The 27,136-nt window shown below is 42.8% G+C and overlaps 2 protein-coding genes across 2 annotated transcripts; one reads left to right on the plus strand and one right to left on the minus strand.

Moving 5' to 3' along the window:
• LOC146973678 (heparan-alpha-glucosaminide N-acetyltransferase) lies at positions 1 to 25,071 on the minus strand. The gene is made up of 19 exons (XM_085800459.1): positions 24,953 to 25,071; positions 23,539 to 23,618; positions 23,090 to 23,184; positions 22,197 to 22,318; positions 21,114 to 21,232; positions 18,847 to 18,916; positions 18,692 to 18,758; positions 17,030 to 17,103; positions 13,929 to 14,005; positions 12,340 to 12,370; positions 12,097 to 12,257; positions 9,150 to 9,262; positions 8,146 to 8,267; positions 7,397 to 7,520; positions 7,213 to 7,299; positions 5,692 to 5,769; positions 2,329 to 2,399; positions 1,128 to 1,240; positions 1 to 258 (listed from the first exon to the last, which is right to left on the minus strand). The coding sequence occupies exons 2-19, from the start codon at positions 23,612 to 23,614 to the stop codon at positions 77 to 79; spliced, it is 1,782 nt and encodes a 593-aa protein (XP_085656585.1). The 5' UTR covers positions 23,615 to 23,618; positions 24,953 to 25,071; the 3' UTR covers positions 1 to 76.
• pcbd1 (pterin-4 alpha-carbinolamine dehydratase/dimerization cofactor of hepatocyte nuclear factor 1 alpha) lies at positions 24,583 to 27,047 on the plus strand. Its single transcript, XM_085800463.1, has 4 exons — positions 24,583 to 24,620; positions 25,408 to 25,539; positions 25,608 to 25,688; positions 26,753 to 27,047. Exons 1-4 carry the CDS (start codon positions 24,618 to 24,620, stop codon positions 26,843 to 26,845), a joined length of 309 nt encoding a protein of 102 aa, XP_085656589.1. The 5' UTR covers positions 24,583 to 24,617; the 3' UTR covers positions 26,846 to 27,047.
• Positions 27,048 to 27,136: the final 89 nt, after the last annotated feature.

A 27,136-nucleotide genomic window follows, 5' to 3' on the forward strand; every position in this document is an offset into this window, starting at 1 on the left:
ATATAGTTTTCTTTAATTGAAAAAAATAAAAGACATTGGCATCCACTGAGTGAGAGGGGGCAGATGATCTTCTTGTTTATATTTTGAGGAAGAATTTCTTCCTGTAGAGCAGGTAGGCGATGAACACCCACAGCGCCGTTCCCCAGAGGCTTTGGAGGAGCCTCTCCCAGTGACTCTGCTGGAAGTGCATCTCCCAGCTGAACGGGAAGTAGAAACCCAGGAGAGAGTGGCCCACGTACACAAAGATGGAGTTCATCCCTGAGGAGGAGGAGGAGGAGGAGGAGGAGGAGGAGGAGGAGGAGGAGGAGAAAGTTGCTGTTAATGACCAGACTCCATTGTTTTGAGCATGTTCAGATAGTATATCTGTCAATGACTTGATAACTTAAGGAGACTTGGGGAAACAGTGTGAACCCTCAAGAGCTTTCAAAATAAACTTAAGTTTCACACGATTAATTAACCACAAACTAAAAGTGACTGATGATCACCCAACAGTGATCATGATGCCATTAAAGAACACACACCCTTCAGACACTATTGTGGATGAATAGTCAACTTTAGATGGCAAGTTAGCCTGATAATATAATACATTATACATATATAAGGGGTGAAAAAAACAAAACTGGATTGTTACAGGCAGGAAAACTGAGACATTGGCCTGATAGACATTAAAGGGATAGTTCACCCAAAATTCAAATTTCACTCATTATCTACTCACCCTCATGTCGACTAAGGGCTGGGAGAATTTTCAGGGTCCTCCGTGCCTTCTCGGAGTTACGGGGGGGTCCGTGCAGCAGTATTTGTCCATATAATGGTTGTGAATGGTGCTCACTTTTCTTCGTCCAAAAAGGCACACTAAATTTGAATTTCGGGTGAACTATCCCTTTAAAACACTAAACAGGGCAGATTAGCTGCAGAGTGGGGATCCACTGTTACTATAAAAACTATATATATATATATATATATATATATATATATATATATATATATATAATAATGAGGATAATTTAAAATCACTTTAAGAAATTCTGTGCATTTTGTTTGCTCATATGTTTCTGGGGTTATTATACCTAAAGTATGCACTACTATGATACACTGAGCCCTTTGTACACATTAACAACAAACATTACCTGGGTATATGAATGGCTGTCCGCCCCACCAGCCCTTGACGTCAGTGACAAAGTACATGGCCCCCAGCAGCAGGAAGGAGAAACAGCCCATACATGTCACATAGGACAACGACCTGGAGAGACAGGCCGTCAGCAAAACTTTACGACAACGGCGACATTTTACCCATTTGGGCATCACTAAAATTTTAGTGGTGTGGTGTGAACAAGGGTGTAAACACACAGAGTCTATCAATCCTCCGCTGCAGATAAATAACACCCAGGGGTCTCGAGCCAATCCAGCAAACTGTGGGACAGTTTGCAAGATTGGTCTAAAGCATCAGCAGTGGATCCTTGGCACGTGCCCCATGGAGCCGAGCCAGACAGCCATGTCCCTGTCTGTTCCTAAGTGCAAGAATGTTTGATGTAATACCATCTAATGTAAAATGGCTGCCTCCTGAAGCCTCCTTTCACTGGGCTTTTTTATTTTTTATCTCAGCTGAAGTGGGGCCAAAAAGGACTCTTGGCTGGGAGTTAATTACTTCTAGACATCCAGGCAGGGGCTCGTACTCAAGAGCTCAATAACCTGTGCATGATGAACTGCCTATAAAAGCCAGTCAGGTAATGGCGAGGGATGAGCGCCGTGTTACTGGGGCCCCAGTGGAACATCATGAGGAATTTGCTTACACATCACAGATGAAATGGTATTCTTCCTGCTGAAACATTAAAATGATTCACATCATATTAAAGGGAACGTGGGAGTGGAACAAATGCACAGGTCGTAAAGTAATCTACGTCTGAGGTAGTAATTGCGCCGTATTTCATGCAAAATCTTTACAAACATTTATCAAAGACGCCGTGCCTTGTTTTTTCCGAAACGGCACATGATAGTTTGGGAGCGGTTGGACTGCTCTGTTATTATATAGTAGATGCTTTTCCCAGAGCCCATCAACCGGGGATGGTGAAATGTGTACTGAGTGCTTCTGGGGTAGAGAGGATAAAGCATCCTTAATACTGCTGGCCATAAGGAAGAGTGATCATGTCGGGAGGACGTATGTCCGCTCAACCTCACACTCCCGACGGCCCGGGTGATTATTTACAGTCGTAGCTGATGTTAGAGGTAAGTAAACGCATGTTTTAGCAGCCTTGATTTGTGCCTGTTGGAAACCCATCCTTTCTTTTGTGAGGAAAAGTGGCTGGATTTAGAGGGTCAGGAAGCACTTACCAAAGGTTTTTATTGACAGGTATAAATCCTCCGTCTCGTGTGCACTTAGAAAGGATGGCTGCAGAGATTCCCTGAGGGTGGAAATGAAACAGATTTCAAATCGATGGAGGGCGATAAAGCAAGCCGTATTGGGCTGCTAAAATGTGAAGCAACACAGTCAAGAAAGTCCAGCAGATTAACCGATTATCTGAGAGTCAGACCAACACACTGCATCAAACCACACACACACACACTCTACAAATCTACACAGTGATGTTGTGATTCACCTACAGTACGTTTGGGACCCAGTTGACTCCACAGCCTAATCAACCATGATATGACTGAACAGTGTATGATCTGATGAACTCCACATCTATAAAAAACTTCTATTGTCTATTTACCGTTTACATATGATTTAGATACTGAAACGTTTTGTGCTCCAGAGAGAAACCAAGGCCAAAGGATCAGGATTCAAACATGCTTGTTAGGTGGCCATCCATCATGTGTATAGATGACAGAATCGATGATGTGGAAATAGCCTAGCCGGGGCTGGATTAAGTCTCCAGGCTATCCAGGCAGCAGGATGTGGGAAAGGGCTGGTATGTGGGGCAATCGCTCAATTTCAATCTCTCACTTCTGGAGCCTGATCGTTGGACTTTAATTAACAGGGGCTGTTGTTTATTAGGAGGAAGATGCATGGGCGCCCCCGAATATCAATCCCACCACGGGAATCGGTGGCGTTAAAGCTTGGCTTTGTCGTTGCACTGAATCAACACTTTTCTGGTACTTTGTGGACCTCCTGTGCATAATACCGATCCTGTGGTCGGGCGCGTGCAGAAATAAGTCCCCCCCTCTCTCCTCCTCTGCTGAGAAGACCTGCTAATGTCAAGAGCACATGTCTGAAACAAGAGGCAGTTCAGCTCTGCTTCCTGCCTCCCCTCTGAGCCCAAATCATATTAGAAAAGTCAATATCAAGAACAGGCGAATCACTAAAACTAATTTGGCTAAAAATAGATTTAGCCACAGAGATTAAAGAAGACATTAAAGCTAATATACATAGGCAGGAAACGCGGGGGGTGATTATGTCGTATTTATGCTTCACACAGGGTCTGGATCTGTTCCTGAAATCAATAAAACAGGCTGCTCTCACTGTCAACCATCACAATGTGAGAAAATCTATTTTACTGTTATTCACTATTTCAGTTAAGCAGGATTTTAAGTCGTTGTATTGATCCGTCACTAAACGCTGCGTGATCCTGAAATATATCATCTCCAGCATTAAAATCTTGAGCGTAGCATCTACATCATCTATATAGCATCAACTGGTGAACCGTGAGATACGACGGAAAAACATAAAAGCCTAATGTTTATTTATCTAGTCATGTGTTACTTTGTCATTCTTTGCCTCTGGGAGAAGCCAAATGGATCTAATTTATTTCACCTCCCTCCAGCTACTCGCACTCCACAATAATAGTCAATAAGATTCAACACCAGGAGACATAATGGGGAAATTTGTCATTTAAGAATTGAGGTTAATGACATTTAATTCTGGCAACAGAATTTCAAGTGATTCTCATGTATATAAGCAAAACTCCTCCAGATTCACAAACATAAGGCACATTTTAAGACACCTGCACTTCTTATTTTGGATTTATTACTATTGGACCCATTTTAAAGCTGTTGTATTTTATAGTCAATAAAATTTCTTTCCATTTTTTAAAAATGGTCTTTTTCCCTCATGCAGCTTATCCCACACCTGAGTCAGGGACGATCTTCCTTTTACTTTAGACTGAAATATCTCAACAGGTATTAGATGGACGTCCATGAAAGTTTCTATTCACATTAATGCTCAATGCTCAACTAAAAAACCTTCATTAGACCTCAGCTGTGTTAAGTGCTAATTAGCAAATGATGGATTAAAATGGAATACATAACCACTCATTGAGTGCATTTTAGCACAATGACGTTAGCATTTTAGCTCCGAGCTGTTATTATTACACTAAGTATAACCTCAGGGAGCAGCAAGGTTGTTGTTTTTTCACGTCATTAGTCAGTCTGACCTGGACGAGGCCGTGGCTCTGTAAACTCCACTGACACATCACATATGATTTTGGGTTATACAAATAATTTAACTTGACTTGCCAAACCCAGCAGTCTGACAGATGCAGCACTGATAAGACAATGTTAATGACAATGCTGTTTCCTTGATGCAGGGACCTTCGGTGTGGTTTAAACACATGGGCCTAATAAATAAACCCAATACACATTCCAGACTGAAGGAATCTAAAATCTAAAATTACAGAAAAGGCTCAGTAGCACACATCAACCATAAACCCAAAAACTAATGGGATCTGTCTCTGTTCCTGTGCGGTTTCCCCTGGCTGGGTCCGTTGGCCCCTTCTTTTCATCCTGCACAGTTTGATTCCCAAGGCTGAGTGATGCAGCCAGCTCCTCCAGCTCCATCATCGCTCCAGGTCACGGCACTGCCAGTTCAGGATGTCTGCCTCCACAGCACGCCGGCTCCCACTAACCCCGTTTTGCAAACAAAGCTACATCTCTGCAGCATCTCACAATAAAACGTACATAAAAACAGCAACCGGGCACAGTTGGGCCAAGTCTACAGCCTTCCTGCACGGGTGTCTGTCAGTCTCGTTAGAGCAGGCTAACGGCCTCCTGTCACTGGTTTAGAAATGCAAAACGAGCCATCTCACATAACACTGGGCTGCTCCCTGTGGGACATGTTGCCCCTGTAAATGAAATAGAGGCCAGCTTGCTTCTTTTTGTGTTTTGAGACCACCCAGAATGAGCACAGATCCAAAACAAATTCGACGTCACATGCTATCCACACAGATTTATGACAATATTTATCTTTCTACCCTGGATCTGAATGGACTTTAATCTGGCTCTGTTATACCGCTTCACAGAAACTGTCCTGTGTACGGACTGTTAATGTTAGTGTGCAGGTAAATGAATTGATCGTGCTCTTAATCAGATGCTAATGTAGTGACTGTTAGTAATACGCACAACTCTTCAAATCTAAAACCACATGTGAGGCTCAGACAGAGACAGTGTGTATCCCCCCGAGGCGCTGGATACCCATGTCTGCCCGGAAACACAGCCACACATGGATGTTGTTTAATTGTATTGAGATCGCACACATGTCCTCTCCCAAGCTCCTGCTAATGAATGGCTTCAGCAGCTCTGACTAATACTAGACTGGCTAGGGGAAAAAACACTGTTGTGGAGTTCACCTGCAAGGCTCAGCTATGTGTGAGTCACAGGAGCAGGAAATGATTTGTTGTCGTGGGTTTTAAATGATCAATTGACTTTTATACTCATTTACTTTACCAGCTGTGATTCAAACCTCCACACCATGTGACGTACCAGAACGACGGCCCACGCCAGGAATCGACCGAGGATGTGGACGTTTAACTTCTTATAGTAAATGATAATTTTCCCAGCCTGCGGAGAAGGAAGGAGAGATAAGCGCAGAGACCACAACTCATTCAATCATTCAATCATAATGAAAAATACCATGTAACACCTTCCGTAACCAAATAGGCCTGGGATGTGGGTGTCAATACTGTGCCCCTGCCGTGGCTGTCACATTTTCTCCTATCCCAGTCCGGCCAGATGTTGGGTGTTAGTCATCCGCACCCTCTGATTAATTTGGTGATGATAAATATGTTTCAGCTGAGGACATTAGCACTGGTGAACACAGAGGAGGGCGAGCGGACACCTGGCGTGTTGTCTAAGACTCGCTGACTGAAGGGCTCAGTGCTGACCGCCCACTGGGAATTGAGCTATGTGGCTGCTTTTGCCTGACAACTTCCCACAACACAAATGGTTATAAGTGACACTGCCGCCATCAGAGACCCAGGTCTAAAGACCAAAAGCTCTCTCCTCTCTTTTTGACAACGTTTTGTCAATAAAGGAGTGCAGCTGTGCTCCGATAATGAGGCGGCAAAGAGTCCTTCACATAACCTCCACTAACTGCCATGAGGGGTCTTTATTGACCAATGCAGATCATCTTCTCACTCATACTCTGGGCAAATGAATTCATTCCTTTAAGTATAAATGTTAATCAATTAATAGATTATTTGCAACATTTCAGCTGCACAAGATTCAGCTAATAAAGTTAAAGGAATAGTTCAACATTTTGGCAAAATGGCCCATTGCCATAATCCCTATAGTCATAGCAATAGGTTTGTTACCTTTAATTGAAATGAATGTGCAGGTCACAACTTGTCCACCAGAGCGTTTTGGAGTTGTTGGATTGTGTATTTGATGAGTTTGATGAGGGAAACTAAGAAATTCCATTAGCCTCCATAGCGTAGCTCTGAGCAGCTCGCCGCTCAGCTCAGCTGTTCTAAAAACAGCTCGCACCAACAATTAAAGGTAACGAACCTACTGCTATGACTATAGGGGCAATGAGCCAATTTGCCAAAATGTTGAACTATCCCTTTAAAGGCCTCACTGAACAGTGGCTCTCAGCCAACCATGTAGAGGACCGAAATAGGCAATACACCCAAACTGTCTTTCCAGAAACAACATCCAGGTTACTTGCTAATCACAGGTGTCATTGGAATTCATTTTCAACTTGATAATTAGCCACTATTACAACAGTGTTGTCAGTGGTGTGGCACCGCAACTCACAGAACATGGGTAAATAAAACCAGAACTGTGCCAGTGGAGGAGATTCGAAGAATGTTTTAGTCAAAATTATTCTGTAAATACATCTGATCTTCAAATTATCATTATAACATTAACAAATAACATTTGTCTATTAAACAAAAGCACATCTGGAACTAAACCCTGATGACAGAATAATATAGCGCTTGAAATATAGATACAAGAACAAAACACTTGTTGACTCATAGAAGAGAAATATACGCTCTGTCCTACCTGCATCCCCAGGAATCCCATGACAATGGAGTTGATTGTACCCAGAATCCCCTCTGGGTCAAAGGGCTGCGTGGTGTGATACATCACCTGGAAAAACAGAAAGAAATAAACAAAGGTTTTCAGCTGGTTTTAATTCCACTTGCAAGGGTTTCATAACAGACAGATAAAATGCAGGGAATCTTACTTTGCATGTTGGGTATCTGTACATGTTATCACCAAATATCACTCTGTCGATGTGTCCTGCTGCTCCTCCAGTGCAGTTTGGGTAAAGACCATCATCACCGATTCCACCAGCTCCCAGATAGCCTCTGAAAACAAACGCAAGTATAATCATGATTAGTAGAATAAGAAATTGTCACTGATAAAGTAACACAATATGTGTAAATGAGTAAAAACACACAGTTTAAGTCAAGGGAAGCTCCTCAGGTGCTAAATATCTCCTCTAGTCTTTAGGTTTTCATGAGATTTGTCTTCAGCATATAACCCCACATTCCAATGAAAAAATATAAAACAATCAGATGTTAGAAAAAGCTGTGGGGAAAGAGTGCTCCTATTTAAACTCACACTGCCATGCAGGGTTACAGAAATGGGGGAAAAACCACAGAGAGAGCAGCACTGAGCAGAAGACACAGAGCGAGGAAGATGGATCCTCTGCCTCCGCTGCTCTTATTGCACATGACAGACTGAGATTGGCTAATTATGCCCTCTGAAGCATCCACCACAGGCCCATAAATCACAGCGGTTCATAACACCAGCAACACAAGGTGCACACTAACACCTCTGCTGCAGCGCAACAGCCCCAACTGGAGATTATCTCAGCATAAGACATACATAACATACATGTAGAGAGAGAGAGAGAGAGAGAGCACCGGTGAGCAGACTGCACTGCACTCGGCTGCAAGGCAGTCACAGCTTAGCGTGGAGTGGACCTACGTGGGGCAGTTGGGTACAGGCATGAGGAAGGTGAGGCACAGCCACAGAGTCTCCAGCACGATGACGACCAGCCACTGGGGCCAGTAGACGACGACGTCCTGGATGGGGTTCCACCAGTGATACTGCAGCACACGCACACGTTGTTAGGGGAAAAGAATCACAAAGCACACAACGACACACAAACAGCACGGCTTTATGGATGGCGATGTCAGTCTGTCTGTCTGTTAGTCATTTATTGTGTATCTGGTACAGACGTTCGTGGCGTCTAGAGGATGAATAATTACTCTGTGTTTCTCTGACTTTTCATTTAATGCAACCAGCAGCTCAGATCTTTGCTTTCCAGTGAAATATATCAACATCTATCTATGTGATGGATTGATATAAGGTTTTACAGCACTGACACTTTTCACTGACAGTGGTAATGCTTGTGTCTGGGGGTGGGAAGGGTGAGGGAGTCAGAAAAAGCCCATTCAGGACAATAATTTACACCTCAGATGCAGACTAATGCACAAATCTCCCCTGAATGCCTCACATACTGGCAATGGGTAGATGCCATCCATCACAAGCAGCGCAGTGCACTATATGGGGTCTTAATGGGAGGTTTAAGTGGGTTTGTTATGTTTCAATATGAGGAGACAGGGGGGGCCCTTAGCTTTTGGAGGGTTTGAAGGTGCAGAAGGTGAACCTCTGATGACTGCTGCTTCCTCCTGACCAGGCTGAAGCTCTCACATCTCTCTCTTTCAGTGGTTTGTGACTAAATATCTGCTGCAGCTCGACTTTACCTTATGCTTTCTGTTAATTAGCATGCTCATATGCTTAGCTAAGATAGTGCGCTTGCAATTACAGCTGCTGCATGTGAACCTTGTTATTTGGGCATGATAGCGTGAGGAGTGAAGAAGATTGTATAGCCGGGTGTAGATGTGTAGTTCTAGTTGGAACTCTTGAATGTTTTTCCTCCTTGTGTGAGCAGCAGTGATGAAATCGAAGTTGACAGAGCTGCTCACCGATTTCAGTGGGATTTCTTTCTGGCCCCACAAAGTCTGCAGGAGAGACAGAACAAAGTAGGTGAAGCCCAGACGCTGCAGCACTCCAGGGACCCGCAGCCACGACCAGGACACTAGAACACAGTCAGCAACACACAGCACAAACACTCAACAACAGCACTGCACAGCTAAACACTCAAAAAGAACATATGAACACACAATTCACACACAACGTAGATGTAACTCATCTCTATGAAGGTTTCGCTGCTGATTTGAGCAAATTGTAAATCAGGTATTTTCTCGGTTCTCTGTCTACCACCGCTTCCTGGAAGAGGATCATGATGATGGACAGCACAACACACAGGGAAATGGTGTCAGCCGCCAGGATATGGACGTGTCAAGAAGGTGGGAAGCTGATCAAAGATTCCCACTTATCTCTCGGTCTCGACAAATTGGTTTGGATCGGCTCGGCTTCTGGTTGAGAGATTGATGGTAATCTACTGTACACATTAGTTAATTGAAAACCTCTTTCACACACGAATTGCTGTAAAAAAAAAAAAAAAAAAACCTGCGTAATCCCAGTCATTGATCTGTTCAAATCAAATAAGAGGCGGAAATTTCTTTTCACAGGAAAAGAGGAAGCTCTCGCTAATGACACATTTGTTAAATATGCAAGTTACAACCCCCTCCAGGATCGTTTACTGTATCTGCCCCCAACAAAACTGTCACTTACATAAAAATCATTGTGAAAGTTACAGCCGTAAGGTGAACGTCAGGACATTGTAACAACCTTTGTTTCACTTTTTTTTGATCAATGGATGACGATTCTTTGTGGGTTAAAGGTGCATGGGTTGTGTGCATGTGTGTGTGTGTGTGTGTGTGTGTGTGTGTGTGTGTGTGAGTGTGTGAAATTGAAACCTTTTTTGATGTTCAATATCATTTAAGGAGTGAAAGCTCTGCTGTCTGCTTCCCATCTCTGAGCACTTTTAGCGATAGATTGAATAAAATGATGTTTCTGTGGTGGAAGTGAGCACAACTGAGTAAGCCATCAGAAAGTGGAGCAAACTGCTGAGACAAATAAAAACCTTTCAGAGACAGGTTATTCAACATTGGATTTGTCTCAAAGGCAGACTCTCAAACATAAAATCTTTAAAAACCACACTCTGCGCAGAAAAATGTTTTTGTATGTCCGAAAGATCGGCCTCTATGAAATCAAGAGAAACAGCTCTCATGAGCAGAATAGTCAGTCAACACTTTAATTCAGTATTTCCACCCTGACCTGCAGTGAACCCGCAGCGAAGAGAGTGTGGGTTTGCGTTAGCACAGCCACTAACACAGCCGCTGCTGCTACTACAAGCTAACAAGGCCTACAAACAAATACAAGATGCTAACTGCTCTGAGAAGATGCTAAGTATACGTTTTGCTCTTAAAGATGATAACTGTGCTAACTTTTCTGAAAAGATGTTAATCCTCAAACCATCTTGATGCTCTCTGATGTTTCAGATGTAGCCAGCAGGACGGTGGGCGGGGCTTAACACTTGATCCATATTTTCTTAATGAGGAAGTGCAGATGAGCTTCGGCCCCTGTTTTGATTTTGCTTTACACTTTCAATGTCAGTAAACCATGTTAAACAAAACATTCATCCAGAATATTTTACAAAGTTTCAAACATGTCTGGATTGACGACCTTTAACTAATTGAGTCGGGTAGGCTACTTTAATTTTCTTGACCAATAAAGCTGTGTGTGAGACGAGAGTTTCAAGGTCTTCACCACTGTTTTGTCAGTGATTTGGACATGGCAGGATTTATTTGAAATGACTCATAGCTGAAGTCAAAGGTTAACACCTTCTTCTGTCTCATCTGACACTGAAACGATTTAACATATTGAGCTGATGTGTCTCCATTCTCTTATTAGATCAAACCCTGGGACTGAACTGCCGAGGACGTCCTTGGAGACAGAGGGCAGAGCTGCAGTTTATGGTAAAAGTCACTGTTGCTGTTCTGTGCAGCTCCGGCCTCTGCAGCAGCTGCATGAGGCTGAAGGGTGTAACATTATCTGTTTATAATTGTCCATTACCACAGCGGTTGTTTTTGCTCAATCTGCCTCTGTTAAATGTCCCCTGGTGCTGGGTTTTGAGACTGCACACACAATAACAATATTTTTGTTAACCCAGTTACACAGACATCCAACCGTGAAAGTCCATTAGCACTAAGAACAGCTAATGTTTAAGGGCGCCCTGTGCGTCCCCAGGTGAACAAAGCTCCCCCTCTTTTAACCCCCTGGATGAGCTCTGCAGCTTCAGCATTCAAAGCAAATGCGCTGTCTTTGTCACCTCTCTAATTGCAGGGTGTGAAAACAGTGTTGTAATAGTCCTGTTGTGTATGACATTAGGACTTAAATTCATCTGTGGATCATTTTTTCAATCAATTAATTACTCATTTGATCTATAAAACATTAGAAGTGAATGAAAAATGAAAAATGAGAAATGGCCACTGCATTTATCAAAAACCTAATGTTGACGCCTACCTTGTTTTGTGTGACCAAAAATGACTTTCCCCCCTCTGAAATGACTTAAATGAATCTTAAATAAACAAATTGATTAAATAATAGTTGCTTTTTACTTGATAACTGACAGCACTGACTAATTGAATAACTGTTGCAGCTCCATGTGATGTTGCATGAATGCTTGAAGTTGAAGTTAAAATCATGAAAAATATGGTGTTTTTTATGTTTGTTTTCAGATGAGCAGGTGCATTTCATTTTTCTCTCTCTCTGTTCTCCACTGGTGCTGATGATTTACAGCACAGTGCACATAATAAGCTGACATATTATTAGAGACATGCCACAGTCTGGGGTTTAATAATTTCCCCGTTACAGAACAAAACAAAAAGTACATAACAAGCGCCTCCACATTTAATGCATTTGCTCCATTAACCACAGTATAGTGTGATGTGTGTTTGCACCTACGTGGTCCATCTCGGGGAGAGTAGTTGAGGAAGCAGAAGCCGAGCATCAGGAGGACGACTGTTCTCCAGCTGACTTTGCGCAGCAGCTGGAGGCGAGTGACTCCTCTCCTCGTCATGGATGTGAAAGCCAAGACCACCGAAGTCCCAATGATGAACACAAACCTGAGAGAACAGTATTAGATTGTTAAAATGCATATACAAAACCATGCATTTTTGTGCAGGACTAAAAAACATATCCTCCTACCAGGGCATGACAAGATCTGCCACAGTTAAACCTGCAACAGGAGACAGACAGAGATGCAAATTAATATCAATAGAAAAACAGATAGTTGAGTCTGATGCAGTTATTCACAGTTCTTGACCTCTTCTATCCAGGCAATTTAGAGGGACAAGGAGATGAATTAAGAACAATACCATGTCCTTAAAGTGCTGCCTCTGTTATTAACTTTCCATTTTGAAAAGGTGTGATTAATAAATATCCTTACTCCTGTGACAGTAGTGGCCCTGCAGCAAAGAGAAGATTAATCAAACCACCCATTAAATCAATACACCCTTGTAGATGTGGCGAAGAGGCTATTATAAAATTTAAATTGAGAACACCCCTAAACGATGACATGAATTTCATACAAGCTGCAGGGACATTTCAGTATTTTATTCTATTTTTTTTTTTTGCTCTATTCATCTTGGGAGGAAGAGACCCAGCAACTGTCGGCTTCGATCACAGGTGTCTTGCTCAAGGGCAGACTGGCAATGGCAACAGGGGAGTGCTTCCCATTTGTTTCACCCTCCCATGTTCTCCCAGCTGTCATTCAAACACTCGTCCCTCCTCCTCCTCCTCACTCCTCCCTGGTTGTTAATAACAATAAACATCTATGGATTGCAGCTTTGATCTGCTCCATGTGAAGAATGGCATCGTGTGTGTTTGGTCTGAGGCAGCATTTATCATAATTAGTGACAACAGGTCAGAAAACGCTGCAGACATGATGAGGAGAAAGCTGCCATTGAGTAATAATAGCCCTGAGTTCATTTATTTCTCACCAGGCTTTGTGTGATAGAGAATGAAGAAGTGCAGGAGGCTGGAGACTGTTACAACACTTTTTGCATTTGTCACTTTTTGGACCAAAGACCAACCAAACTTTTACATACTAAACTTACTTCTGTCTGCTAATTACAACTGACCAAAACCCTGAGGACAGTTGTAACAATAAAGAAAGAAATTATAGAAAAGAAAATGTCACTATTTAAATCCTAATTTTGAAAATATGAATTATTTATACTATACGTACAACCGCAATACCTGAATACATGCATTGAGTAGAATCCTGCTTATAGAAGATAAGCACAATTATTTATTTTACTGATTATCATAAACAGAGTGTGCAAATAAAACTACAAATATGTAATGCTAACAAAATGATTCCCAAAATAAATTGAATTCTTTTATTTCAACTATATTACACAGTATTCTCTTAATTAACTGTCTGTTTTGGACTTAAAAGATATATCTGATCTAGCTGCTTAACTCAGTAGATAGTGAAAATAATTACTCATTAAGTAAGTTTTAAGTCATTTAAAAGGAGAGTCTGACTCTGCCACAAAAAAAAACAGCTCATGAAAAAAATAATTTCCTGGTGTGAAGGAGCCACACTGAGCATGTGCAGGATCAATGATGAAATAAGACTTGTTGCCACCATGCCCAGTCTACTCGGCCAGCTCTGTCCATAAAGCACACTGAGACAAATGGAAATTAAACTTGTAGACAGGCTGTTGGGCAGATGCTACTTTTATTTGGTTTATTTTGTAAATGTGTTTGTGGTTTGTACTTTACTTAACCGTTCCATGGTGCATGCTGAAAGAACCAGTAGCCTCCTCCACCATAGTTCACAAACACCATCACTGTGAGGGAGAACCTAGGGAGAACAATGAGATGGCAACAGTGAGTGAGCACTGTAATACATCAGTGAATCTGTATATAATGGGATTAATCTTGACACTCTAGCAAAGACTAAATGAAGGAAAAGTGCGTGAAAATGTTGTAAAAAATGGTTCATAAAAAGGTTAAATGTAGAATGACATAATCATTTCCAACCAATTTCTAGAAATCCAACAGCAATACTCAGATTCTGATTGAATTTTAACTCTAGAATTAAAAAATTAAAGCGTCTTGTGGAGTGGCTTTTTTTTTTTTTCCTTTTTTAATTCTGTCACACTCTCAATGCAAGGTAATGCAATCTAAGCATTATGAATCACTCAGGAAATGAACACTCGTCCTCTGGATCTCCTCAAGCAGGAGTGCTGACTAAAGACTTTGTGTTTAATATATGATACACTTTATACTTTAGCACCGGCCAGGGCTGCTGAAACACCGTGCACGTGATGGAGTGCTCCACTGAATCAGGCGCTGGTGGAAAAAAAAGGTGTTTGCGTGGCATGTAAGAAAATGGGGCGGGTGCCATTACACAACACAAACTCGCGGGGGAATGTAAATGGCTACACGGTGGAACAGCTGCAGGGGTTTGCAGAGTCCATCCTTTCAACATCCTAAATACTTGAATTTATGCTTCTGACTCGTGCGTTATTCAATCAAAAAGAAATACAAATCATAAGAGGGTCTTTAAGAGGCGTAACAAGATTAGTACAACCTCTAAGAATGAGACCGTCAGATAAGGTGCTCTGTATCTGCCTCTGCCTCCTCTTGTTTTTCTGCCCAGATTCAATTAAGAGGTGCACCAAAGCCATTACTGCTCTTTTAGCCCCAACCTGCTGATACAAGATTTTAATCGGCCACTATCATCTCAAAAGGGCTGTTAAAGTAGACTAAAGCCCGCTGCATGTGTCCATGTACTCTTTCTCTCTCTGCCTCCCTCACACACACTCATACACACACACACACGCTCATATGCACGCAGGTTATCGTTTAATTTTTGACGAACACATCCATTAGTTGCCATGGTGACAAAGACAAAGGTTAAATCACCACCCAGATGAGACCGGGTGAAAATCGTTGCAGTATCATGGCTTATTGGCCGTCGCTTTGATTAAAACACTCTGGGTGTCTGATTGTGAAGAAGAGCTCTATTATGAGCAGGTTATGCCACAAAAGCCACACACATGCCCACCACACTTGCACCTGCTAATTATGATTAAGGGAAACTGTGAGTGCTTAATGAATACAATGTGTACTGGGCTCACTTTGTTCTGTAAAGTTAATATGAGAACAGATCATACCCAGGCTGAGGCAGCACAGGCGCCTTGCTGTGGGCCCTAATCAGGTTTAAGTTGTAAATATCCCTTTAAAGCTCTTCATTGAACATTTGTCACTACAGTAATAGACTTAATTCATGTCTGGGAATCAGTTTCTATGATTTACAGCGAACAGATTACAGGCAGACGTGTCTGTCTGGCAGCAGTGACGACTGGTTATGACTCATTGATAGATGCTGATGGACTTCTTTGATTTGAGTCACTGTACATGCATTACCAATTAGAGTATTAGCTTAGTACATTCCCCCCATTGCAAATGGATAGTTACACTCACTGCAGAGTATTGAGTTACCCACTGTGATGGCTATATCAAGGACGTGGACACCCAATCTAGTCATAATAAATTACTACTTGAGTGGAAAAGTCAAGGTTCTTTTTTTCTCTTTTTTTTGTGGCCAAACATCAGAGTGAAGCTGAAACTGAACCGGAGGGGGGAAACTTGGAGCTCAGTCAAAATAAGGCACAGAATAATTCAGCCACCTGGTGTTAATGCAGCTGACAATCCATTGTTTGGCTGTAATAGTTGTTCCCTCTGTCGCACGGCGCTGCTAACTACTGACGGTGCGATTTCCAACCGTAAGGGAGACGGCAACAGGCTTTTAGCAGTGCGACACAAGATTAAAATTCAAAGCCTTTTAGAAAAATTAACGTGCGACCATACCCCGCAGTTCTCTGTATATCATGTCAGTGCCGTCTGAGCAATGATCAGAAAAACCTTTCAGCTCAGAAGAAAAGCCTTTTGCCTTCAGGAAATGTCTCAGCATTTATGGCAGTTGACTGATGTGTCTGTTCTCTGTTGAAAGTTGTTACTTATGAGGGGGTATGGATCATAAGTCACGGGGCTGAGGAGGCACACACAGCGTTAATCTTGAGCGCTGAGTCACAGTTTGATTGAGTGCGGTGTCAGGTATGAGAATTTCCAGTATTACCAATCAGGACATCAATACGTTACAAGTATCTGTTACCCAATACTGACATTTCAGCTAATAAGATTGAACAGGAAGTGTAAACTGAAATCTGTCTTTTCCTGGTGTGTGAACGAACGTCCTCAACCGAGTCCATTCGGCCCCGACTCAATGCAACTGCAGTAGGCTATGTGGTGTTTTGAATTCAGCACATATGCACGGTGGCTTCAGATGGCTTTTCATCCACAAGGAAGCCACAGATGGAGAAGATGCCAGTCGTCTGTTGGATGCTGCCTCTGTGCTGCTGGATTTCCTCTCGCTCACCCTTTTGGCAGGAGATCTATGACTGTGGGGATGTGTGCTGATATGTTGACGGTATTATTACATCAATTATTTGGCAAGGGGGAGGTCAAAGCCACACCAGCATCCTGTTTCCAGAGAGGCGTGCTTTGTGTCTACCCCCAGGCCACAATTAAGGCTAGCAGGGAGACCAGATTCAATCACATGCATCACTCCTGTCCAACAGAAACACACTGTTCCAAACCCGAGACGCTCTGATATCAGAAATCATGCCCAAAGCTAGACCGCCTGATAACAAAAGCTTGGGGGAGCATGTGGCCAGACTGTGACCCCTGTAATTATTCTTTATGCCGGGCCTGTTGATCCTCATCATGCCTCAGACCGCTCCAGAAAAGAATTAGCATGTGAACGAGCCGCATGTGGTGATAGACTGATAAACAGGACGGTTGTTGATGGAGTACATACCCTCGGAAAGTGTCCAGTGAGTGCAGACGTGTTGGTTTGGCGTTGGTGGGAGCTTCACAAGCATGTTCTCCTTCCTGTAGGAACAATTAGAGGGTTGCAGAAGACAGGGTCTGAGCTCTGGCTTTTAGGTGAACATCAACATGGATTATATGAGGTTGTATAACAAATAACCATATACTGTCTGTCAGACTGCTGCTATATGTTCAATCAATTTAGCTCCAACTCTTGACTTCTTTTTCCTGTGTGGTTGAGGATCATTTATGTTGGCATGTGTTTGCTTTTCCAAGAATGCTCCACTGCATATGAGCTGAAAAAACAACACTGAATGTCCATTGCATCATACTGATACAACTGATAAAATAAATATACAGCAACACCTAGCACCATTAGCACTCATTTGTTATGTATTTCTCCATCTTTGTCTGTCTTTTGGAGCAGGGCAGGGAGCATGCAATAAGTTTATCAGAGTTTCTTCTAAAGTTTGTCACTATGACTCAGTCATTTCATGTTAATATGAAGCTGCTGATTAAATGCTAAGTGTCTTCATGTTGCTTTGAAAACGTACATATCACAGTGCTGGTTACAAGACCTGTTTTATTGGCTAGCAACCTCTGCTAAGTGGCACTAGATGACCCCTTCAGTGATTAATCATAATCAATCACTTACGTTATAATTAAAGTTCAGAGTCATGTTGTGTACTTTGTGTGTACTTGTTAAATGCAAAAAAAGGTGTACGATTTTACAATAAGATGTGTTATAAGATGTAAAAATATGGACACAAATAAGAGTCCAAAATGCCACATGGGTCAGAGCCCCTCCAAATCATGTTGGGCATCCCTGTTGCGGGTCATTTTCAGGGAGGCAGGGTGGCCGCGCCTGTCTTTCCCTCTCGCTGTGAAGGCAGCATTGAGATGACTCTGGCCTGTTGCCCTCTCAGTTGGATTAGCCTGACTCTCTGGCCTTATGCAGCAGTTTAAAGAGCCAGAGCAGGAAGACACCAGCACTAATATGCTATGATGGATGCGCTTGCCATCCAGACAGCATATGGAAGGCCGAGACATGTTGCATGGAAGAATGAGAGGAGCCATTCATGCTCACCGAAAATACACAGCAGCTCTTGCCATCAAGCAAGATGATTGGAGGGATAAGACGCTCTATGTAAGTCTGCAGTACAATTGGCTCTGCTAACATTTGTATCAATCATTCCATTAGTGTCTCCCAAACGGCTTGATGACTGGAGTCTCTGAGCAATTTTGGTATGCATCTCAGGCTGCAGAGTTGGCCAGCGGAAAATAATTCAGTGTAACTGCACTGTGGATCAAGGCTATGTTAATGTTTGATTACAAAAAAGCATAAAGTCAATCATATTCTTCAGTAGAGCAGTTATTTTGCGTAGTGCTTCAAATAAGAAAAACTAAACAAGAATTTCAAGAAAAGACCAAACAAAGATACAGAAATCTGAATTTCTTTATGAACAACATATTTAGTTTTCAGTCAAAATTGCACAGATGAGACTCCCACTTAAGCACTCATTTAATAGAGATCATTCGATGGGTTTATGATTGAGCCAAGTCCAATCAATCAAATTAGCACTGGTATGACCTCATTGCATTTATCAAGATATTAATCTAATGCATTCATCAGTAGCAGCATTTTACTTACATCATCCACTGAGTACTGACGGCCTTGGCAGCAAATGGTCTTAATAAAGTTTGATGTGCAACGGCTCCTGTAAAGAGGACAACAAGTCTGGTTCTGATGGAGGAGAAATATTTTCATGATGGATGATGAAAAAAACAACAACATATACTAGGTACCTGTAGATGTTGGGTGCCACGACGAATATGAGAGCGATTAAGGCCAGGAGCAGAGCTGCAGCCAAAAGAGCTGACACAACAATGGCAACAAAAAAACAAACAAACACATAATGTTAGGAAATGGATGTTGTGTAATATAACATCTACTGTATGTCAGGAACTTCGTATTGTACATCTCTATCAGATTAGTATCTGACTGAGGATAAAGAGCCTGATAGACCAGTCCAAACTGTCTGCGTAAGTCGCCTCAAGAGTCCCATGTGGGAATCAAACCGTGTCAAACTGGATCCCTCAAGTGACAAACAAGAGCCTAATGGAAACCTCTGGGTCGATCCATCACAGAGCAATCACTCTGGGTAATCTAAGCCTATGGCATCCGAACAGGAAAATGTAAGACTACACTGGACCACAGAGGATAAAACAAAGGCAGCGAGCATCGCAGATAACAGCGGGTCAGGATGAGGTTTACAATATGAAATACAGTGACCCACATGTCTTTTGATTGGAATGTAAATAATTAAATTGTGTAGACACACAGATGGGTCCATATTTTACACTTCCTGTGTTTTGTTTGAAGTACATGGTTTAAGAACCAAAAACTATCTCAGTGTATTTTTACGCCTCCTCTCTCTAGAGTAACAGGTCAGTCTCCGCCAAACAGAAGAGAGGCTCGATGGTGATGGCAAGGGGCGGGGCTTGCGGCATATCTCAGAGTGGAAACTGCTTCAATGTGACATCACAAAGTCACAGAAATCCCTTTTATGGCTCAGTTTCTGAGTTCAGACTGTGTGTGTGTCTCTGTGGACTGAAGCTTTGATACTTTCACAGTATTGATATAGAACCTAGATGCTTTATAATCACACTACAAATGGACATATTCCTCTATACTGTATGGAACCTTTTAAACAGGAATTGGTGCAATGTGAATTGTGCTAAAACACCATTTATCCTCTTGCTACATCACTGCTCAGCCATCAGCCCCAAGCAGCACTGAAATATCAGTGAGATATTTGACAGCTGTGCTACTGTTTATAAAACTATAACCACAGGCTCAGGAGATATGAGTGTGGTCTTCTTGCGTCAAAGCACGAGAAATCAAGGGGCAGCGTGTGTGTGCACTGTTTGTCTTTAGTGGAAAAACAAACAAAAAGAAGCCATTTCAACCTGAGCTGAATCCACACTACGACATCCACTCTGGACAAAGAGTGGTCACTTAATTGCCTCTGGAAAGTCCTGGCATCTCTGCTGCCCGCCCATAAAAACACCATAAAGCTCTCGGCGCATGAAGTGAAAACAGTGAGACCTCTGCAACAAGCTACTGCTCGCTCTATTAGTTACTGTCAGAACAAATAGAAAATGAATAGAGGTATTTGAAACAACTAGATTAAGTTCAACCTGTGGACATGTTTTGCTTAAGTCGAACACTTAATATTAGTCAATATCCTGGGATTTCGATGTAAGAATTAAGGTCTCGGCAGGTGACTTGTGGTTTGTGGTGCGTTGCAGAATACAGTACTAACGTGATTAAAGGGTGGATCTGATAGCAGCTGCACAGAAACACATCCTTGAAGAATACCCCACCCAGCAGATGACCTCATGAAGGCCTGCCGCCACCGATCAATCTATGATGCACTGAAGTAAACTTTGAATTCCCAAGCAGGGCAGCTCTAACCTGTCTTGAGCTGCTGACCAGACCATTACTTAAGCTGAGCAAGTCCTACGGGGAGTTTGTATAATCACCGGTCTGTGGAGCTAATGGAAGCTCATCATACTGTGAGGGGTGCAGTCACACTGACCATATATCTGCTGGGATAATGGCTACTTGGCCTTAAAAGTCCGATCTACAACATAATCTGCAATATTGTTAAGTAGAGTGTACATTATGGAGGGAGATGCTTTCAAAATCCCATTACGCCCTAATCCTTCCACACTCCCTAATGTATTACCCACAATCCCCCACTCGTGGAGCCAGGCCCTCGAAACAAACAGAAAAGCTTTTCTTTTATCCCTTTTCAAGAAAGCATGTCTTATTTGATCAATACACATCATGTCCCCAGAGATGGATGAGAATTAGTGCTCAGTGGATGTGGACAAGCAGAGTGATTCTCCTCTTTGCTGACTCGATTAAGCAAAGAGTGGATCAAACATTTGGCCGGAGCGTGGACACTGGTCCCCTCACTGTCACTGTGTCTCTGCCAGGCCAACACACCCACCCTCAGACACTGAGTCAAAACTAATCGGCTGATTTTCTTCATTTCTTCACTCACGCAGGTATATGTTGTTCGGTCTTTTCTCCTCACTGTGAGCACAGCTGGGTTCGCTGGCAGCCCCTGACATCTGGATCCGGACATAGTAATGACCGCCTTCTCCATATGTCTGACTCCACCTGCATCCAAAACAGGGAAACATGGAAGAAGCGCCTAACCTCAAAAGGCACATAAAAGAACAGGCTGTTTTTATTTGATCCTCTCTGAGATTGTATTTCCTTAGAAGAATATATGTAATTACTTTTTTCATCCACTGTTGCTGTTTCTCTCCTGACCTGACTGCTATCTATCTCCTCCTGGAGATTTTCACAACTCCTCTAAAGCTCCAGAGCTCCACCTAGTGCCTGTGCACTGACAGTGTGTCCCTCTGTCCTCTCGTCAGATCCAGTTTCAGCCCCCAAAAACATGCATTACACGCTCCTATTGATCCACTGTTGGGATGACATACTAGCTATCGCTTGGAGTGTTATTTCAAAGGGGGGAGGAAATCAATAGCAGCACAGTCTGGTTAGAGACCTCAGCATTGATCTATAGAAGCCCAGGACCAGACCTCAGAGAGGCCAAGAAACAGCACCACAGGCTTGTCATGTTGCTGCCAAATCCCCGGCCTCGTGTTTACAAGGTCCCTTCAGATGGAAAGCTCTGCCCCGGTGTCTTGTCAGAACTGATTCTTTATAAATATGGCCACTGCCTCCTCCAGTTACGTAACATCCCCACTGAGGTTTCCACAGGACATGTAGCTTTGATGCTTTAATGAGCCCTTTTCATCAATATTGAAATGTCGGGTCTTATTAACCCCAAAAAGGCTCCTGATCGATACCCGGCGAGGTGCTTTAAGGGAGGGCATCACTCAGGTCCAGAAAGCAGGTCAGGATTACTCCCCCTGCCCTGTAAATAATCGTGCAGACTGCTGATGCAATCATCGGATGCCACCACACTATATTATGTCTGCAGACAAGAGCGATCCACTCCCACAGGCAGAGTTATGATGAGTACACAGGAAACAAATCAGCAGATTTACCTCCACAGGACCTGGATTTACAGCTGCTCTCATCTTATTTGTTACAATATTGAACCTGTTACCTGCAAAGAGTTGTTGTGTTCCTGCTCTTGGATTCCACAGCAAGGGTCAGAGTGAATGTAGTGCTGATCACCACGGACGTGTTCTGGTTGGGTTTCACCGTGGCCAAACGCTGATACACACACTAAGGGGGAAAAGTCTTGACTTACTGTAATGTACTTTACACTTAAAACTTGTCAAACCATTAGACTGTGCTGAAGGGAAATAAGATGGACTAACATAGATAGATAGATAGATAGATAGATAGATAGATAGATAGATAGATAGATAGATAGATAGATAGATAGATAGATAGATAGATAGATAGATAGATAGATAGATAGATAGATAGATAGATAGATAGATAGATAGATAGATAGATAGATAGATAGATAGATAGATAGAGGCATGAATACTGATGACATCCAGAAACCTACATTTTAAACTATATAAATTCGAAGCTTCAAAGCTGGGCAGAGTACAGCTAATATGAGTGAGCCTAATTTGCATTCTGGGAAATGCAGGATCCGGTGTTTTTGAAGTTTGATTTATATTCGGAACGACTAGGAAATATTGAGCTCTGCTGCACAGATGTTGACCATTATTTTATTCTTCCACTATTTTATGACCAAGAAAACGGTCCAACATTTAATTCATAAGAGGCTTGCTTTAGCCTCTCTGGTGACTGGATACATCTGTGAGAAACACGAGTCCAACACAATGTTGACTTCCTCTGTACACGAGGCAATGATATCTACTGTACGTTGTTGTGTGTGCATCACTATCAACCTCCCAAAACCTGATAAATCAATAAAAGTATATTGACTTGATCGTGTCTTAGTCAGCAGAGAAACCCGGGGACACAGAGGAGACAGAGGAGGAGGTGAAGAGAGGCAGGACGCTGCATGGTCTTTACCTTGTAGCAGAAGTCTGATGTGTAGAAAACCTGCACTTCTTCTGACAGGTCATTGTGAAACGTTACCAAAGCCTGGTCCATTTTCAGATGGTGCCCTGTAAGTTAACGGTTTGAGGATTTACTGCTGCTGCTGCACTGAACTTTTGGTACATCATAAATCAGAGATTGTAGAAGGCTGTATCAGCTCATCATCAAGATCATTACACTGACTCAATACTATTGACTGATAAAGTCCTCAAACAACTCACAAGCACATTTGTTATAATAAGATTTGAACTTTGATTATAAGAAGCAAACACACGAGTGGCTAAGTGGAGCAGGTACAATTACATGTTTGATTTTAAATGTGTCACTCTGCCACTACAAGAACATTTTTTATCCCCAGGTCAGTTTAGGAGTGGACACCAGAGTGATCCACGTCCACCTCTAATCAATCACAGTGGACTCACCTGATTCTAAGTGTTGTCCATAGCTGCTGGCTACAAGGACTAGCAGCGTTGCTAGTGACAATGTCCTGGGATCCATGTTTCTGCTTGAAAACAACCCCGGCTCATCTTTATAACTCTCACACCAATATAAAACATGGTCAAAGGGCATTGGCAGGCGTGGCTGCTTTTAATTGGTTTCTTCATAATGTGTAGAAGTGTTTTAGGGCGGAAATAATATATTAAAAACTGTCATTACTCAAGCAATAGGCGATTAATAAAACGGCGCAATGAAGGATGATTCTTTTAAGTTTAAAAGATCCCATGGTCCATGTTTCAAAACACACTCTTTGCTTCTCTATTTGACTCCAGTCACTAATGGTTTTGTTTCCAGTCAGGGCAGCTTTCCTTTCTAACCAAAACACTAAAGCCCTGTTCTCATTTCCCCATCCAGCCAACTGTTAAACGCTGATCACTTGTCACATCCTCTCCTCTGCTCTCTTCTCATTTCATTAACCAGTTCATTTCCCTGAGCGCTCGCTGTGACAGATGAGTTCACAGGGCGCTCTCAGAGGAGCACCTCATTAACCTTTGACATGAACTCCACTCAGCCGGAGAGAGAGAGAGAGAGAGCAGAGCTGCTTCAAAATCTGCTGTCCTGTTTATCACAGACGTTATTTACAGTGCGGCTTTTATTCTGCAGTTGAAGTTAATGTTTAATATGGGTGTGTGCACATTCAACGTGGAATAAATTATTTAAAGAGTGTGTCCCTGTCCTTTCATCACACAGTAAGCACTGCTGTAATGGCCTTTGTGCTGCTACAATAGCTGGCCTCACACATGCCTCGTGCAGCAGAGGACGGTTTATGATTAAACCCGTGCTGACAGGTGTGTGTGCAGCAGCTCAGCCGTGGGGATTTCTGCTCAGGCTTCAGCCGGGGCAGCTAAACAGGACCCACAGCTCATGAACTCAGATGGATTCATTCCAGCTGCTCTCCCTGGCTGCCACAGCAGATTTGCCTCTGTGCAGCAGGGAGCTGGAGCTGGAGCTGGAGCTGGAGCTAGGGTTGAACGTCCTCTGTGCATGAAAACACTCTGCAAACATGGTGAGTACACAACCTCACACTGCATTGTGTGTCTGCTCCGCTCACTGTCTCACACACCTGTTGACATCCACTCAATCTCATAGGTTCAAAACTCCACTGGATAATGTTTCATTGCAAACAATAACGCACATGTTCAGAGTAAATCTAACATTGAGTTTCATATGTGCCGGTTTGATTTTTGGGATGAGAGATATTAGCACATTTCCCTGTGAGTGTTTGTGTGTGTTTGTGTACAACACATGAAGCCTCTGTGTCATGAGGAGATGAGCTTTAATTCAGTGGGTATTGTCTGTGAGCTGCTGATAGATCAGATTAGAGCGTTGCTATGATACCTGTTGATGTCACTGCTCTGTTAGTGGCTGTGGTCATGCATCTGTTTCCTCCGTTGGTGTGTATGACCGCTCATCTGGGGACAAAGCCTCCTCCTGATTGAGCAATGAAGTCCAATCTATTTGGACGATGTTGTGAAATGTTGACAGTGCAGTTTGGATTCGGAGTCAGGGTCACGAGGGCTGAATGAAACGAGATGAATTGACTTTTAGAAAAAAAAACAAAAAAAACATGTGATACTTCATCATGTGTCAGGATTAGCAACTGAATGACCAAAAGGGACCCCCACCCCTCCTACCCCCACCACATACCTTTGAACAAGCCAGTTTTTTAAAACCAGGAATGCAGCCTCTCATTGTTTCCAGATGGGATCCCGTGCAACCAATCACAGTTTGTGTTTGTGAAACTGCCCCTCTCAAATCTGCTGTACACTTACCCCCCCCCCTGTCCCCACCAGGCTGGTAAGATACAGAGTCTGACTGAAGAGGAGAGGGCCCACCTACTCCCCCTGCTACGCAACGCTCAGTGGGTGGAGGTTGTAGAGCGGGACGCCATCTACAAAGAGTTTGTCTTCAAAGACTTCAATCAGGTTTGTAGTGCGTCACACATCACACAGAAGCAGCGGCTTAGGTACGATTTGTTGTTTTTTCCTTTCAGGCCTTTGGTTTCATGTCCAGAGTGGCTCTACAGGCGGAGAAGATGGACCATCACCCTGAGTGGTTCAACGTCTATAACAAGGTAGAAAAGATTAAACACACACTGTAACGCACTCTCTGCTTTTATGAATCAAACAGGCTCAGACAAACTACTCATCTCCTCAGGGAAGGGTGAACCTCGCGTGAAGTTGCAGCTGCAAATGCAGATGTGTCTTTCACCAACAGCTTCAGTATGATTCACTGCTCTCTGTGTTTTAACATTAAAGGGATAGTTCAACATTTTGGCAAATTGGCCCATTGCCATAATCCTATATAGTAGTAGATTCGTTACCTTTAATTGTCGGTCAACAACTCGGTCTCGTAACGTTCTGTTATTATCTCATAGCGTGGTGAATGTGGTCACAACTTGTCCACGAGAGCATTTTGGAGTTGTTGGATTGTGTATTTGATGAGTTTGATGAGGGAAACCAAGAAATCCCATTAGCCTCCGTAGCGTAGCACCGAGCAGCTCGCAGCTCTGCTCCGCCGTTCTAAAAACAGCTTGCACCGACAATTAAAGGTAACGAACCTACTGCTATGACTGTAGGGATTATTTATTTGCCAAAATGTTGAACTATCCCTTTAACACTGGACCAGATTCTGGACTGTGGAGGAGTGCTGTAAAGTCTTTCATCTCACAGTTATTTGGTTTCATGGGGCCAGGCCTGACGGGAGTGAGACATCCAGGAGCTGAAGGGACAAATATTTCCCTGTGGAGTCGGTTGAGACCAAAACAGAGATAAAAGAAGGACTTAGCTTTGTTAGGTGACCAGAAACACCATGATAGAGGCCTGTTTGGGTTTAATTCAGGTTTTCTGTAGCGGCTCTCCACTGAGATAAGAGTCTGGTAAATATTTGTCATTTTGACATTATCGACTTTTCATCTCTCTGCTCCTCTCCTCTTTGTGGCACTGTTGCACAGCTTGTTGCAAATGAGCAGAACGTCGAATAAATAAACAAAAATGCTGTTAATACAGATGGAAAAATTAACATGGACAGTGTGAGAGGATGTAGACTACCTAGTTAACAGATTTCAATTCTGAACCTATATATTGTTTAGAGTGTAACATCATGCTGTTTCACTAACCTCGGTCTCTGTGCCCTCAGGTCCAGATCACTCTCAGCACACATGACTGCGGAGGTTTGTCCCAGCGTGACATCACACTGGCCACCTTCATTGACCAAGCGTCTCTGATGTGACGGACTGAAGCGGTGGACATCACAGATCTTCAGCCCGAAGAATATGAAGCAGTTCCTCTCTGTCCATTGTGGAGAATGCGTCCGTCTGTAAAGGGTCCAATGTGTTTTTGAAAATATGCTGTTGTTAGTTTTTGCACATGGTGAATATGAGATTATTAACCGAAGGAGAAACATTGTTTACACATGAAAGAATTCAAGTAATTCCTCAGTAGCCTGATAACATCCAGTGATGTCACAGCGTGTCCCTGTGTCTCTGGTGCCAAGTGATTCTGTGCTTTCAGTAAAAAGTTG

The sequence above is a fragment of the Trachurus japonicus genome, chromosome 15 (genome assembly GCF_045865225.1).
Source record: "Trachurus japonicus isolate A0001 chromosome 15, Traja_1.0".
Classification (NCBI taxonomy): domain Eukaryota; kingdom Metazoa; phylum Chordata; class Actinopteri; order Carangiformes; family Carangidae; genus Trachurus; species Trachurus japonicus.